The 17,491-nt window shown below is 36.7% G+C and overlaps 1 protein-coding gene across 2 annotated transcripts in view; it reads right to left on the bottom strand.

Moving 5' to 3' along the window:
* Window positions 1-1,787: 1,787 nt before the first annotated feature.
* RAB39A (RAB39A, member RAS oncogene family) overlaps window positions 1,788-17,491 on the bottom strand; it is a 28,361-nt gene continuing 12,657 nt past the window's right edge. The window contains exons 2-3 of one of the 2 annotated variants that reach the window (XR_014231695.1): window positions 11,673-11,808; window positions 9,181-9,296 (exon numbers count right to left, since the gene is read on the bottom strand). Coding sequence is in view for 1 of the 2 variants with exons in the window: in XM_082342994.1 (XP_082199120.1) it covers window positions 8,870-9,296 (427 nt within the window). In the remaining variant the exon portion in view is untranslated. Of the gene's footprint in view, window positions 9,297-11,672; window positions 11,809-17,491 lie in introns of both variants that reach the window. The other variant, XM_082342994.1, reaches the window with a different exon arrangement.

Below are 17,491 nucleotides of genomic sequence, written 5' to 3'. Positions count from 1 at the left end.
TCCTTCTCCAAATTTGTCTCATTTTTCTACTTTCCCTTTTGCTTCTCTATTCTTGCTTTCTCTTTCCCATTGCATATGTCATTCTTCTTCTTCTTCTCCTTCTGACTTCATTATTATGGCTAACCGAAACCTTTTCTAGTATGTTCTCTATTTTCCTTGTCATTTTATTGCCATCTACAAACTCTTACAGAATATTCTTGGTTGACTCCCTTACTTCCTAACATACCCATGTACTTCGTGATCATTTTAGAACATTGAAAAGGGTTGGAATTTTTTAAAATAGATAATTATAATCAGTCTTCTTTCACCTCTGGCATAAGACTCTTCTTCCTCAATCTGACCATTCTTAAATCTAGAAGCACTCCAGCTCATTGGTCCTCCTTACCCCCATGTCTAGGCCAAAGAACTTGTGAAACCTTAGCCTTGTTTAATACTTGAATTTATCAAAACATAAGAGAGCTAATCCTGCCTAAGGGCACCAAAGAAGAATAAAAATGCCACAGATAAACATTTAGTCCAGTTTTATCATGGACTCTAAGTGCCTAGTTGAGTGCTAACCATTAACTCACTTGAACAACAGGGAGCTCATGACACAAACTAACATGTTAATTGTATAGACACTTCACTTCACCATTACTCAATGTAGCTGATAAACTGCATCCAGTTAGCTTAAATAACATGAATGATGGATTTCCTTGTGTATATAAATTGGGAGTTTCTAAAGGTTTCTTTTTCCCCTTGTACAACTGGCTACCACCTCGCTTGGTCACTGCAATAGAAAATGATGACTAAGAAACACATTGTCTCAATATCAGTGGACATAATGTCCTAGTATTCTACAAAAATCTCAAAATTCTTAATCTAAAAGATAGATCTGCCAATATCTTATTTCCTTATTCTTTGTTAATATAAACATCCGATCTATGAAGGTCTCAGTTTCCTTACTTAGAATATGAGGTGGATAGATTTGTTAATATCTAGGGACCTTTCCAATTTTAATATTCCCTGGGTATAAGGGCTGAGCCAAACACGATGACTCCCTTAATCATTAACCTCGCTCATGATGAAAGTTATCAGCAAGTTCTACTTGTAAGAGATCAAACATTCATATCCATATATATGGTAGCACATTGACTTTTACAGAATTCAATGTAACACAGCACAGTTACATTCATAGATTTAAGGTCACTGTGCTATACTTTACAATTTTTCTTTTCCCTAGGAAGGAAATGTAGATCGCTAGGAAGGGATTTCTTTCTCTGCCTTTTAGTAATGTAAGCCTTTTATGATCTCTTGGATCCTAAAAGTTGGGTAGGGTTTTGGCAGGTGGAGCTTAGGAGAGACCTTCCAGGTGGCAGGGACAACATGAGAAAGGGCAGAAGGAAGAATGGATTTTGAGAAGGACTTGTTATCTTACATGATGAGAGCAGCGTTTCACAATCTCTGTCCTGAGGAACACTGGTTTTTGATGATGTTAATGTAGTTACAAGACAAAAGCATTTGGGAAGAGCCGTACTCTACACCCCGACATGAAATTCAAGTTTCACTTTGTTACATTATATACTCTGAAAAGTTTTGGAGGAAGGAATTGATTTCATTTTTTTAATTCAGTCTTACTCACACTTACTTGACAAACCTATATTCAGCTGATGGGACTGTATTTTGTGAAAGGCCAATCGGAGAAATGCTGAGATGGAGCTTAGGATATTTCTTGTTGGGACAGGCATGTGATTATTTTTCTTATAATTCTTTACTGTTTGTCCTAACAATTGTTACTTTGCAGGATTCAGTTTTTGTTTTTCTTTTTTACATCTTTATTGGAGTATAATTGCTTTACAGTGTTGTGTTAGTTTCTGCTGTATAACAAAGTGAATCAGCTATATGTATACATATATCCCCAGGTTTCAGTTTTAAGCCTTGTTTTTACTTGAGTCATTGGGACTCTGAGAAAGCTCAACAATTCTGGGGTCTTATCTCTTATGTAGTTTCCAGGAGCTCCTGGCACTTACCACTATTTCCTCTTGATTCTTTTCCTCCGACTTCAAACATCTTACGATTATGAGCTGATTGTTTTCTCAGCCTCTAGTGTCAAAACCAGGTACCTCACTCATCTTCATTGTCTCAGTTACAAGGTGCAGTATTTCCCATGTTTATATGTGTCAAAATATAAGTCAGGAATTGATACATAGCATATGCTTAATAAAAATTTTATTTCCATTTTTTCTTTGTTCAAAGGTATCCAAACACTGGCAAACTTCTTAAATTGAAAGGAGAGTCATCTAATTTATTCAGCTCATTCAACCATCAATATTGAATATTTGTCTTTTTTCTTACACATATTTCTTGTATTCCAATCGTGACATTCTAGAGCACAGTGAGCACATTTATAACTTATTACTGCATTACTACCTTGGCTATTCCTTGACCAAAATTTACTTCATACAACTGACAGCCTAATTAACCTACTGGAGTTTTTTTTTTTAATGTATGCATACAAAGAATAAACACCAATTGCATCGCTAATAACTGAATTTTTACATCTCTGTGCACCCATATATCCAACACCAGGTCAAGGTATTATAAAATATTTCTAACACCCTACAATGTTGTCTTTTACTACTTTCTGTTCCCTACTCTCCCAGGGCAACACCTAAACTGACCTCTATCACCATATATGACATACATGGGAACAGTGTGTATTCTTTGGTATCTGGCATTTGGGCACGTATCATTATATCAGTAGTTTATTCTTTTATTGTGTTTCCCTGATTTTTTAAACCTAGACATTCATATAGTGTCAAAGAACCACTGATTTCTTAATATTATTATGCTGACCTCCATCTTCAGGGGATTTCTACATTCTTCCATGTGTCTTTCCACCCACTTTCTCTTCTGTCTAATTATGTTTCATTTAACCCACCTCAGCCAGCCTTTCCCGCATATTCCCCAACACGTAGCACTCTTGTGTTCAGCCAGTTTTGTTCCCTATTCCATAAACCCTTTGTGCCATTGCTGACACTGTGCCTGTTCCCTGCCCGGAAGGCCTGTTCCCTACCCTCTACTCTCCTTCCTATATACTTGTTCAAGACTCAATTTAAATGCTACCTGTTCTAAGCAATCTTCTCAGAAGAAGCCAGTGCTTTTTGGAATCCTTCTTTAATGAAATCCCATAGCAAGTGTAATCTGTCCTCCCTGATCTGGTAATTAATTATCCATTGTTCCTATCATATAGTGTTTGTTTTTCTTATGTGCTGTTATTGTTTATTTAAGCTGATTATAGTGACTTGAACCAGGAACTCGGTCATTTTCCTCTTCATTCTAGTGCAAGTTTCTGTGATATGGAGTTAAACTCCTTTTCCCTCACTTCCCATTCACCCTCAGCACTTGTTAAACATAAAGTACAAGTGAAACTTATTGGTTAACAGGTTTTTGTGGTCCTTGATTCTGGTCCCTAGAGCTAAGCTGCACTTCTGTCGTGCTAATTTGACTGATTCCTTATTGTCACATAACTCAGGAATTAACTAAATCATTACAAATTTACATACATATAAGATATTATAAAAAAAAACCAGTGGCTGTCACAAGTTGAGGCCCGGAGGAGAGTGTTGTATGAGGCCTAGTTCGATGGGGCTCACACTGAATGCTCGAGCTTTCCGATATTCCATTGTAAGTAAGAAAGAGGTATGCAAATATAAGCTTAATATTTAACAGTGTTGATAAAAAAGAGAAGAGAGAAAGGGACGACAGGTACTTTGAGGGCTTTTTGGAATTCATGAACAATTATGATTGGATGGGGAAAAAGAAAAACCGAGGGCTAACCTCCCACAAATGAGCTCAGGAAAGAGAAAAGGGCTCATCTGGTATGCAGGTAGAGAGGTTTGACCTACAGAAACTTAGAAAACCTCAACAATCTGAGCAGTGTTGGCAAGAGGCAAACTAAAGGACTAACGAAAGTCTGCAAAAGTCTCACACAAAGAACTTTGGCATGGTGTTCATCATCTAGCTAATCCTAACATGCAGACATTTATGAGAGTAAAGTCAGGTCTTTGCCAGAGTGGGTTCCTTATTTGGGCAACTGGTCAAATGAAGAAAGGCAAATGTAGGCTGCCAGAGTAAATAAGGAGAGGAAAAACGAAAAGAACGAGACATACCATTCATCAGTGATTTCCCCCCAATATTCTTAGCCTCCAACTTATCTCCATCTTACTGGTAACACAGGAGCTAGACTGAACAATCAGGTTAAAGGTCTCTACAGAAACTGAGGTAATATAGAAAATAAAAAAATAAAACCTAAAATTGTAAATTTTCTTCCTAGGGGTAATTGAGATGACAGTTCAGTAATAACATAAGATCAGTTGAAGTCTAAAGAAATTTTAGAAAACCTGGATAAAGTAAGAAAACATCTGTTCGCTGGCATCAGAATGTTAGACAGACACCAAGACATGTGGGCCAAGTTCTGGAGAGAAGGGAAACACAAACGCAAGGTAGACATTTGGTGTAGCTTTTCTCCTTGGGGCATTTGCTGATTCAAATCTTACAGCCTAGGAGCTGAAAAGCCAAGGAGATCAAAAGACTCTAACCACAGAAGCCAAACGGCAAGAGCTCAAGCTAAAGGCAACAAATAATGGAATGACAAGCTAAGTGTATCTTTAGTCTCACAGGGCTGCAGGAACCATTACATTTAAAGCCTAACAAATACAAGGGTCGTTGGGAATAGGGAGAATCCAAACGTTCACATGGTAATCCCAAAGTGCAACACCCGTAGAGGAAGGACAAGACAGAAATAGACCAACCTTCACACAGACTGAAAAACAGCTTTGAAAGAGCTCAAACTGAGAATGGACTAAGGTTACCAGTCCCTATAGTAACTGTCTGCCATGGACAAAAGGAAATCTTTTCAAGAGAAAGACAACAACGTCCAGAATGTGGAGGTATCTTTATAGTTTCCTAAAATAAGTTAAACCCAATTTTAATATAAAAAATAATTTGACATACCAGGAAAAAGATGAAATGATCAAAAGCTCAAAAAAAAAATAAGAAAGAAAGAAAAAAGACAATATAAATAGACACAGGAGGACAAGAGTTAGCAGGCCTTGGTTAAAAAAAAACAACAAAACAACTATGATTAAACAAAGAAAATATACACATGGCAAATAAGCGTATGAAAAGATGCTACACATTCCATGTCATCAGTGAATTTTAAATTAGAACAATAATGAGATACCACTACACACCTATTCAAATGGCTAAAATCCCAAAACTGAAATACCGAAGTTGGTGATGATGCAGAACAATTGGAATTCTCATTTGTAGCTAGCAGGATACTTGGCACTTTCTTACAAAACTAAACGTACTTTTACCATACAGTGATCTAGTAATCATGCTCTCTGGTATTTACCCATAGGAACTGAAAAGTTATGTCTGCATAAAAACCTGCACATGGATGTTTATAACAGTTTCTTGCATAATTGCCAAAACTTGAAATCAACCAAGATGTTTTTCAATAGGTGAATGGATAAACAAACTATGGTATATCCGTACAAAGGAATAACATTCAGCAATAAAAAGAAAAGGCTATGAAGCCATGAAAAGACATGGAAGAAGCTTAAATGCATATTGCTAAGTGAAAAAAAGCCAATCTGCAAAGGCTACATGCATATTATATGATTGCAGCTGTTTGAAATTTAGGAAAAGGCAAAGTGTGGAGACAATCAAAAGATCAGTGGTTGCCAGAGGTTGTGGGGAGGGAGAAAAGGATGGGTGAAGCCCGGAATTTTAATGGCAGAGAAATTCCTGTGTATGGTTCTGTAATGGTGGATACGGGTTATTGCACATTTGTCAAAAATCATATAATGTACAAAACAAAGAGTGAAGTCTAGAGTAAAGCATGGACATTAGTTAGTAATAATGTATCAATATTGGTTCATTAACTATAACAAATATACTACGCTAATGTAAGATGTTAGTAATAGGGGAAACTGGGTAGAGAGGTAAGGAGGTATGAGAACTCTCTCCTTTCTGCTTAATTTTTCTGTAAACCAGAAACTGCTCCAAAATAGTCTATAAATTTAAAAAACAAATCTAGACCATCATACAAAACTTGCACGTAAATCCAACCATAGTAGCATTATTCTTAAGAGCCCCAAAGTGGAACTAACCCAAATGGCCATTTACTGTGAATGGATAAATGAAACACAGTAATATCCACACCATTGAATATTATTCAGCCATAAAAAGAAATCAAGTTCTGATACATGCTACACCATGGATGAACCTTGAAAACATGTTAAGTAATTGTATGATTCCATTTGTATGCAATGTCCAGACTAGGCAAATCTGTAGAGACAAAGTATATTAGTGGCTGCCTAGGGTTTGGAGAAGTGGGCGAGTGAGTGACTTATAATAGATTCTTTTTCTTTGGGGGGGTGGATGAAAGTTTTACAATTGATTGTGGTGGTAGATGCATAACACATTAAATTGTACACTTTAAATAATATGGAAAGTAAATTATATCTCAATGAAACTATTATTTAAAATTATGATTAATGTATTCAAAAAGGACAACATATACAATTTAAGCAAAAATTATCTATGAAATGCAACCAAAGGAAAATTCTAGAATTAGAAAAGCTGAAATTAAGCACTCAGAAGATCAGTTTAACGGTACCTTAGTCAAACAAAAGAAAGTATTACAAATGTCAATTTAAAAATAACTACACTAAAATTTCGAGGGAAAAACATGGAAAACAGAGAAATAAGTACATAAGACATATGGAGTATATGTAAAACACTGTGTCTAGCCAGGCCCAAGTCACACAGCTTAGGGAGGAGACACACCACCTACCTGAATCACAAGGACTTCTCCAAAGGAAAAATGAGGTTCTGATGCCAGAAGTGGAAGGAATGAATTGCAAAGAAAACGAACAACAGTACACTATAATCTAGATATACATCCGTAAATACATAGGTTCCCTGGGGTTGTGATCTGGTACAAACAATAAAAAAAAGATGAGACTCATAGTAGAGGCTGCTAGCTTCTGCTGAGGAAAATGTCCAGGGAAGAAGAGTTGATTTATTTAGTTATTTTTTTAGAGTCCACATATAAGTGACATCATGCACTATTTGTCTTTGTCTTATTTCACTTAGCATAGTGTCCTTCAGTTTTATCCATGTTGTCTTAAATGATAGGATTTTCTTCTTTTTTAAGGTTGAATAATATTCCATTGCATATATATACCATATTTCCCTTATCCCATAATCTACTATGGACACTTAGATTGTTTCCATACCTTGGTTCTTGTGAATAATGCTACAATGAACATGGGAGTACAGATATCTCTTCAAATAATGATGATGTTTCCTTTGGATATATACTCAGAAGTGGGAGGGAGGAAGGACACAAATTGACCATGTGTAAAAGATGTTGTAGGAATGAAAAAGTCTGAACACCTAGGAAGAAAGGGGGAGCATGGAGTATTTGGAAAGGACATTGTTCAAGGTCATACATAGTTTAAAATTAGGACATTTCAGTGAGCCCGTATGCATGAAGGCTTGCTTATATTTCGGGATTTGAATACAGTGCAAAGAAATGTTGCTAAATTTTCGATCAACATCAAAAAAGAGGGTGGAAATGTTTTTTCTTTTATTATGAAACTGCAGGAAAGGCAAGCCTTATAAGCAGCATGAGGCCCAGTAGAATTTTCCCTGATGATAGTGGTAATTTAGGAGAAGAAGGATCCAAGGCCATAGAACAATTTTGAAAGCAAAATAAGACTGCTGAGTCTTCACCCAGTGTATGAGATTAAGTTTTAATGGCATATGATGAAGTGGCCATGACACAGCCGGCAGAGCTCGTTGAGTTGTTGAAAATGGCTCTTGAAGCTACAGGAAATGGACAGTAGACATAGAAAAAGAACAAGGTAAATCCAAGAGTGGAAGGACAAAATTAATCAAGAGAAAAGTCAAAAATAGAGAAGAAAAGCAGTAAACTTGACAAAACCAAAACATTGTCCTTTAGAAAGACCAGTAAAATAAGCAACATTTGGCAAATATGATAGAGATGGGACTAGCTATAAAACAGAGAGAATTTTTTTTTTAATTACAAAATAATACTATGCTAGCTTTATACCAACACATTTGAAAATCTGGACAAAATGGCTAAGTTTTTCTTATCTAAATAAGGACAGTATACTATAACAACAAAACATTTGCAATAAAACCTTTTGCTTGGATCCTTAGATATCTTTATAAAACATAAAATTTTCAGGAGCAATAAATCAGAGAACAAAAATTAATATAAAACTTATCTTCTCATGTTCAGGCAAAATTAAGGGAGAATAAATATTTCAGAGAATGGTTAAAAACCTGGTACCTTAAACAAGGAATTGTTATTTTAGGCCTAGTTAATAGCTCTGTGATTGTTTACTTTGTAAGTAAACAGTGCACTTTAAATCCACTTTACTATTTAATATTAATTAATTAACACTAGAGAATGTAATTCCTGGTAAAATCTTTTCAATCAGATTATATATGCACAAAACATCCATTTCAAACTGTCAAGAAAAATGAGTAATATTGACATATTTGGATATTATGGTCAGTTATATGCTAACAAAGTGAGAATGGAGGCAATTATGTAGATACTCCAGTTTCCAGAAAAAGTCATCTGCTTTGCTTGATAATTTAGCAAAATACCAATCTGGTAGTTTAACAAGTAAGCATATTGCTCTGAATGAAATACCTTACAAAATTGTGTTAGCATGGGTTTATAACTTTTTTAAATGCTTTCATCACATCATTCTGTTGTTAATGTTGGTATTTACCCTGAAATGACACCCAATCTGTTCTTAGTTCTTTGGCATGTATGAAGTCAGCAGAAGCACTCTTTCCTGGGTTTTACTGCTTCCTCAGAAGAATGCACAGTATTAGGAACGAAACCACTTTTAACCCCTTCCCAGCCATCCTGAATACAAATTTCTCCCCTTTTAATAAGCTCATATATGTCTCTTGTCAAGATAGTGAAGGATTCCTCAATATTTGTAGCATCTTTTGCTGAGGTTTCTATATACTTCATACCACAGTCTGCTGACAGTCTTTCAGCTTCTTCCCTTGTAACTTGACGTTGTGAAGCTAAATCACATTTATGTCCCACTAGCAGAAATACAATCTGAAATGGTTGTACATGCATTTTTGCTTCTTCTAGCCAATCTTTCACATGTTCAAAAGATCGTCGGTTAGTAATGTCAAATACTAAAAATCCACCAACCGAGTTGCGGTAATATGATCGAGTTATTGATCTGAAAAATAAATAGAAAAAAAGGTTGTAATTAATGTGATTTAACTAGAGTTTATAAGTCAAATATGAAGTGTCAAAGTGAACAAAAAAATTCTATGAAACTAATATGCAAGCCAGTTTCATCCACTGACATTAAAGTAGATATTTTAAAATAGACAAATAAGCACTTACATGTCATCTCACACTCAGGATTACTTGTTTTTATTTTTAAATATCTGATAGAATACTTATCACATTACTGTGCTTAAAAGTAGGCACACAAAAAGATTTGGTGTGGGGCAGAGGTTGCACAGCAGACCAGATCTTAAGAATCTCTCCCTATCATTTAAATCAACAGGCTCTTCTTTCTGTCGGTTAAGGAAGAAGAAACAAAGGCAAACTTGTTATAATGTCAGTTACAGATTTAGTCCTGGGCTATACCTATTCAAGAAACAGGAAATTTTTCAGACGTGGGATATGAATCTGAGATGTGCACACTTATGATTGTTTGCCTCTACAGATCTAGTCTCTTCTGATCGAGGTTCCTGTTGGGTAGCCCCTCTCCCATGGTTATGGCTTTCACCAGGTTCTGGCAATCTCATTTCCTTTCCTTGCCCCTTCTGGCCAGGTCGTTAATGGCTTCCCACTGTTGCTATTACTGAATGCATCACCATCCTTTGTTGGTGCCCTTGACCTTGCCCGCATTTCTGGAAAGTCACTTCATTAAACTCTTTTCAGTTAACCTTTCAAGTGTGCCATTTGTTTCCTGACTGAGTCATGAGGCAAGGGGCCAAGGCTATACTGTTTTATATTTTTGCCTTTACATATGTTGTTTTCTCTACCTAGAATGTCTTGTACCCTTTTTTTTTTCCCAGCAAACTCCTATTTCTTCTTTGAGTCAGTTCAAAAATCCTGTCATATAAGAAGCCTTCCCTGTCACTGTCTTCTCCCCCTCTACCTCTCTTAGGCACTTCTCTCTCTTATAATTCCATTGAACCTTTGGCATACCGCCATTATGATTATATCAATTTTCATAATGTGCTGACTGGGTTTGTTGGTATGTCTCCTACTCAATTCAAACTCCTTGAGGGTTAAACATATTCTGTCTATGTATCTAACAACTGCCTGGCAAGTGATGGATGTAATTTAATATTTGCTATATTGGATTAATTAATCTTATCAGAGAGGGAAAGTGTTAAATGTTGTATTAGCCAGAAATAACATGTGTCTCAGTTTCCAAGTTGTCAGTGATCTTGTTTTTTTTGGTCCCGCCGCATGGCTTGCAGGGTCTTAGTTCCCTGACCAGGGATCAAACCCGGGGCCCCCTGCAGTGGAATCGCAGAGTCCTAACCAGTGGACCGCCAGGGAATTATCCCAAGTTGTCAGTGATCTTAAGCATTGAGATCATCCTTAAGCAAGTTCATCTGTTACTTGCCTGAGGCATCAAAGATCTTTGTGGAGGGCCAGTGTGTTATTTGGTACTCTCCAACTTTTACATACCTTCTTTATCCTTATTGCTGAAATCACAGCTCAGTTCAGTGACCTGATACCACAAGTACCACTTGAAGAAAGTTTACCTCCCCTTTCCATATCTCCTGCTTCCCCTTCTCCTCAGAATTCATGGTAGAGAGGTCTCAAGCGACTACTTTAAAAAAAAACCTCTCTCAAGGACTACTGTACTGTACAGTTGTTGACAGTAAGAAAAAATCTCCCACTATCACTGGCAGGCTACAAATAATGCAGTTCATTTAAGTTGTTGCTGTTTTTTTAATTTTGAGGGATAATTAATTTGTTATTGTTTTGCTACTCATCTATATATGTGTGAATTTAGACAGATGTGCAGTGTCTTAAGAGAAACCTAATTAAGGCTGTTATTAGACTGAAAGCTTTCATTTACTCAGCACCAAGTCTGCATTACCACCCACTCCCTGCAATTAATTTACCATTAGTATAATTTAAAACAACATGCTTTTGTGGTTAAAAATTCAACATTGAAATGTTTGTCTATTAGGCAGAGGCATGTAGGAAATACCATATTTTCTAGCACTTTGTATTTAATTTTGAAAACATATTTGGAACACAGTTGCCAAATCATTCTATAGAATAAAATTATAGCAAAGTATATGTAATATATTCTATAAAACAGCCCTTATTAATAATTAGTTGGAATAAAAGGTCTTAATAGGATATCTGCCTTTTTCTATATAATAACTTGATCTCCAGTTTGTGTCTGGATATTAGATTTAGAATTCTGATATGGTTAGCCTTCAGATTCATAATTAGTTGTCCTAAAAGGCAGGGATTCCCCTAAAACAACTGGGCATCCCTGCTGTCAGTTATTTAGGGGAAGAGACAGGCCTTCAAGACTGAAAAATGGAACTTGAAAGGCAGGTCTTACAGAGATGATGAGGGAACATCTATCTTTCTCTGGAACTTCCTCTCTTGGGTCGAGACACTTAGTTCTTCAGAAGGTCTTGAAGGTATTTTAAGGAGGCAGGGAACAGACCCTAAAAGAACAAGGTAGATAGGCCTCCCTGTAAAGAATCCAAGAGTTGTAAAGAATGATGAGTAACAATTCTTTATAAGCAACAACATCTTTTGCATGTTATTTTATATCTATTTCCTTCTGGGCTTTGAAAGTCTCACTGAATGAATAAATGATTTAAAGAAAGCCTGGGAAAAGTTACACTGGACAATTACAGGTGTGACATTTTAGAACACAGACATGTCCTCTTTGTCATGAGCTATTACACTTTTGAGAAATGGTTCTTGGCTTAAAACCTGGCATTGAGACTAGACACCTGAACATCAGGTGACTGTGCAATCTGAGTGCTCATCAAGAGCTAGGTTCTCTGATTCACCAGGCGGGAACTTTGTCCTCAAGCAGAAGTCATATATATAGGCAGGAATAGGGGTGGGACCTGAGGGGACCCAGAATAACAAGGCTCACACACCCAGCATGTCTACTTCTGCAGCACCCTCTCAACCTATGGACTTATGTGGATTTCCCTATAGTTAAAGGGGGAAAAAAATTCAAGTCTGCCTTACAGATGGCTCTAAATAATATGCTGGCATCAGTCAGCTCCACTCAACAGTGGAAAAGAGAAATCCTTCCATTTGTGGAACTTTTAGTGGTACTTTTTCCAGAGGAAGAGATGGGGAGATGAAGGTTAAGGATCTACACCAATTCATGAGCACAGGCCAAGGGTTTGGCATGTTGGAGAAAACAAAATCAGAAGACTGATAATAAGGAGGTTTGGCATGTGTGGGTGGGTCTTGAGTATGCAAATACTGTATCCTATGTGAATACTCACCAAAAGCCCCCTCTTTGAAAGAGTTCCTAATAATTGGTGAAACAAAATGTTCTGTTCTATAGTCATCAGTCAGTATTTTTATCCCAGTTTGGACTCACAGTAATCACGGTAGGAGGCTGGGACTGGGCTGAGCAGAGACTTTCTCTTGCCTCAACTGTCACTGCTTAATACCCAATTTTCCAGCAGTTACTGACACCTTGGATATGGTACCTTACTCTGGGAAAACCATCACAGAGGAGACACTGATATGTCCTCACTGTAATAGACATTTAACGTGGACTCAAGCCATGCTAGCACCACCATCCATGAACTTATGGAATACCTTATACAAAGTCATGGTATCCCACATTTTGCTATAGACCAAAGGTTTCAGTTAACAGAGGAAGAAATGGGCTGATGCCATAGGATTCGTTGATCTTATGTCACTATCACCTAGAGGCATACACCTATAAAACTGTGGAATGGGTTATTAAGATTGTTATGTTAACAGATACACCCATATATATATAATATATAAACAACAAGGATCTACTGTATAGCACAGGGAACTATATTCAATATGTATTACAATAACCTCTAATGGAAAAGAATCTGAAAAAGAATATATACATATACATATATATACATATATATAAAACTGAATCACCTTGCTGTACTCCTGAAACTAACACAACATTGTAAATCAATTATACTTCAATTAAAAAAAAAGATTTAGTTATGCTCATGTCCAGGAGTTGACACCCTGTAAGATTTTAGCATGATTCTTCAGGATGTATACGTTCTAAGCTAGTGAGTAATACAGTAGGTGGTGTTTTTTTCCCCATGAATAGATGCTGTGGTATGGGAAACAAAGGATAAAAGTGGGGTGATGGTACCTCTTGCAATTACACTTAATGAGTCACTAAAATTTTTTGTTGCTTCTAATTCCTGTGACTCTGAACTCTGCTGATATAAAGGTTTTAGTATCCAAGGGAGAAATGCTTTCACTAGAGAACCTCGTGATGCTTCTATTGAATTAGTAGCTGAGACTGCCAATTGTCCATTTGGGGCTTCTTATGGCAGTGGGTGAACAGGCAAAAAAGGGGCAACAGTATCAGTGGGGACCACACTGGCCTCCTGCGGTCCTTGCTGCCCAGAACTTCTGGGATCTTTTGGTTCATTTCAAGCCTGGTCCCTCCAGCTATCCTGTCAAGTCTCTGGGATGCAGACATGCTTCCAGTAACTTTCGTTTTTGATTAATGTCCTCAAGTTGGTTTTGTTGCTGGCATCCAAAGACCTGATTGATAGAAGCTACAGATATTTTGTAGGAAAATAATGATACAAAACAAAGTCACAAACATTTTATAAATTTCAACATAGCTTTATGAAGCCAAAATTCCTTCATTTAAAAAAATTGTGGTAAAAAACAGATGAGATTTACCCTCTGAACAATTTTTAAGTATACAGTATTATTAACTATAAGCACAATGTTGTACCACAGATCTCTAGAACTTTTTCATTCTGCATGACTGATACTACCAGTCCCATTGATCAGCAACTCATTTCCTACCCTCCCCCCAGCCCCAAGCAACCACCATTCTACTTTCTGCTTCTTTGAGTCTGACTACTGTAGTTACTTCATGTAAGTGAAATCATGCAGTATTTGTCCCTCTGTGACTGGCTTATTTTGTTGCAGGAAAATGGGGAGCGAGAGGACAGTCCTGTCCCAGGTCTCAGGTGAGTCCCTGGGACAGGCCGCCAAGTAAGGGTCCTTGGCTTTGTGCAGGAAAGAATTCAAGAGTGAGCCATAGTAAAGTGAAAGCAAGTTTATTCTGGGAGATACATACTATATAGGCAGAGTGTGGGCCATCTCAAAAGGCACAAGGCCCTGAAATATGGAGTGGTTAGTTTTTATGGGTTGGGTAACTGCATAGCCTAATGAGTGGGAGGATTATTCCAACTCTTTTGGGGAAGCGGCAGGGATTTCCAGGAATTGGACCACTGCCCACTTTTTGGCCTTTTATGGTCAGCCTCAGAACTGTCATGGCACCTGTGGGTGTGTTGTTTAACATGCTAAGGCGTTACAGTGAGCATATAATGAGGCTCAAGGTCTACTGGAAGTCAAATCTTCTGCCATCTTGGGCCTAGTTGGTTCTAGCCAGTTTATGTTGTATAGTCAATGTCATTCTTTTAAAGGTTGTGACCTTTAAAGTGAGTGCCCACTTCCCTCCTGTCTCAATTTCACTTAGCATAACATCCCCAAGATTCATCCATGTTGTAGCATATGACAGGATTTCCTTCTTTTTTTTATGGCTGAATAATTTTCAACTGTACTTATATAACACATTTTCTTTATCCATTCATCTCAAAGTTTATTCTTACATGTATATTCGCTTTAGAATAGAAAAAAAATGGTTGTCTTGTTTATGTAAACATTTTAAACTGTTTAATTTTTCTATTTTTTTCCTGAAATAATATATAGACAAGTGAAATTGAGAGCACTGGAATTGGCTTACATTTATAAAGAATTACTTAATATATGGGCAATGCAACCAAAAACTGTGAATGAGATCTTAGATGTTATTATTATGAACTTTATAGGATGTGTACTGGTCTCTTAAAAAAGCAACAAAACATAGAGCACTTGCTGACTTACTTGGGTAAAATGAGCCAGATGGTCCACTGGAAATGCCCTTCTTGTGGCTTTGCCAATTGCCAAATAGGTATTTAGAAGATGGAAGTACTTTGATGACAAAGGCTGTTGGCAGCAAGCAGCCTATGAATGCATTAGCCTTGTGAGTGCCTTTTTTCACCACGACATTACATTCCTACTGCCCTTCTGGGAGTAGTCACTGTGTTGATGCTTTATTTACCTGCTTCACTCGCCTTGTAATCCGGGCCCTTAGAACTGCTTTCAAGAGACTAAAACACAAGTCTCCCCGCTCCTTGTATTATTACTGACTCTAACAGTCCCTGCCTTTGCCTTCTGAAACTTGGGGCTTATAACTTAGAATATCTTTTTTCATACATACAAACATTAAAATTATCTTTTTATGTATAATTCCAGGGTCTTTCCATCAAAAATCAAGTCTGTGGTTGTGGAGGCTATATGTAATACTGACAAGCCCTAATGGCCATATTCTGTCTTTGAATATGTGAATCAATTCCCCTGTGACCATCTTTTATTTTTCTTTTACCACAGATCATCATTTTATGATAGTGAGGCCTTCTTATCACCCACAGCATGCTCTATTCACCTTTTATCCTCTATTTTCCTCTATAGTAATTAACACATTCTAACGTCCTATATAATTTTTCCAACTTATTTGGTTATAGCCCATCTCCCCCCATTAGAAGATAAGCTCCATGAGAGAAAGAATTTTTGTCACTTTTTTTGGAACACTGTATCCCTAGTGTCTAAAACAGAATAGAGCATGCATGAGGCCTACTGAGAGTTGTAAATAAATAAACAACTGAATTAATAAGCTCAGACTCTGTAAGACTGTGTCCAGGCAGCATGCAAATGCTAAGCAAATGGGAGAATAACAGAGGGAAATACAAAAAAGCTTATCTCCTTTTGATATTTATAGTAGGTATTCATGAAATGGGCTAAATAACAAAGAGAGAAGTGGGCTGAATAACAGTGCACATTATAAACATAAAGGTGAAATCATCCACTTTTTCTAAAGAACTACTGCATTTAAATTGGTAGTAATTCAAATTGTATTTTGTAGTGGATTCTGGAAGGCAGAACAAGTTAATGTGAAAATCTAAATAATTTAGAAATTAATGAGAAATGTTTCTAGCTTCACTATTTGTCTGTAAGGTGATAATGAAGGATGCTTATTTTCTATTTGGTATGGTACCAGAAAGTGTATAAAAGATTTTAGCACTCATTATAACACTTTCTGGCACCCTTTTGCAGAACAAAAATGAGATGATGACCAGCTTCTCTGATTATTTTATTTTCCATACAACATAATGCATTATGTGATTTAACATAATAAAAGAACATTTTTTCTTGGGTTATAATCCTCCTACCATTTTTGTGACTTGTTTCCATACAACTTTCTCAATATTGCTTCATTTCATGTGATTTGTATATCTCTCCACATTTATAATTTATACTGGTATTTATCCTTTTCTCATTTCATTCTATGTCTGAAATTATGCAGCTTTTATTTTCAAGTCATTTGAATAGACTGTTCTTTTTCATTCTTTTTCTAAGTTTGTGTTTTCATCAAAGTTACCTGTGCACTTACCACACATTCTTATTTTTCCCATTCCCCAAACTTGCCAAAACTGTACTGTTATATCATAATTTTAGGAAGATCATTTCTTGGCATTTGTGTTATTCTGACCATGTATACTTTTCAATGCTGTGCCCTGGAATAAACTGATTTCTTTTCCTTAGAGTTAATAATTATCTTGCATATTAATCAAGATAGACCAGGCTATGCTATAGTAAGAAACAACCCACCTCTTGATAGGAAGAACATTAAAATATCTGGGCTGTATTTTAAAACTACCACGTGTGAGTTCTGCTCAAATCCACTGGTTGGAATTAGTCAAATGATTCTAAGTGCAAGAGGGAAGGGAAATATATTCCTCCGTGTGTCCAGAAGAAAAGAAGCATCAGATATGAGTGAGCACTCTCTACCACATCTTTTTCTTCCTTTCTTTTTCTTTTTGCTAAATTTTCCAAGTAGTCCTCAATAACCTAACCCCAAACTCTGCCAGTTGGCCATTTTTTAAAAAGTTCATTCCTGTTAGCTTTTCTGCCAATTTCATCTTCCTGAGGCGGTCTCTCTTACAATCTTCTGCCCTGCTCCAATCGGGCCTGGTTGTCCTTGGTATCTGTGGCAGAGATAGCATCCTATGATCTCCCTTCATCATTTTCTTGGGCATTTCCTTTGCTTTTCTT

The sequence above is a fragment of the Balaenoptera borealis genome, assembly GCF_965194805.1.
Source record: "Balaenoptera borealis genome assembly, chromosome: 11".
Lineage (NCBI taxonomy): Eukaryota > Metazoa > Chordata > Mammalia > Artiodactyla > Balaenopteridae > Balaenoptera > Balaenoptera borealis.
The sequence above is the reverse complement of the archived record's forward strand: the minus strand, read 5'-3'. Positions and strand labels throughout refer to the sequence as shown.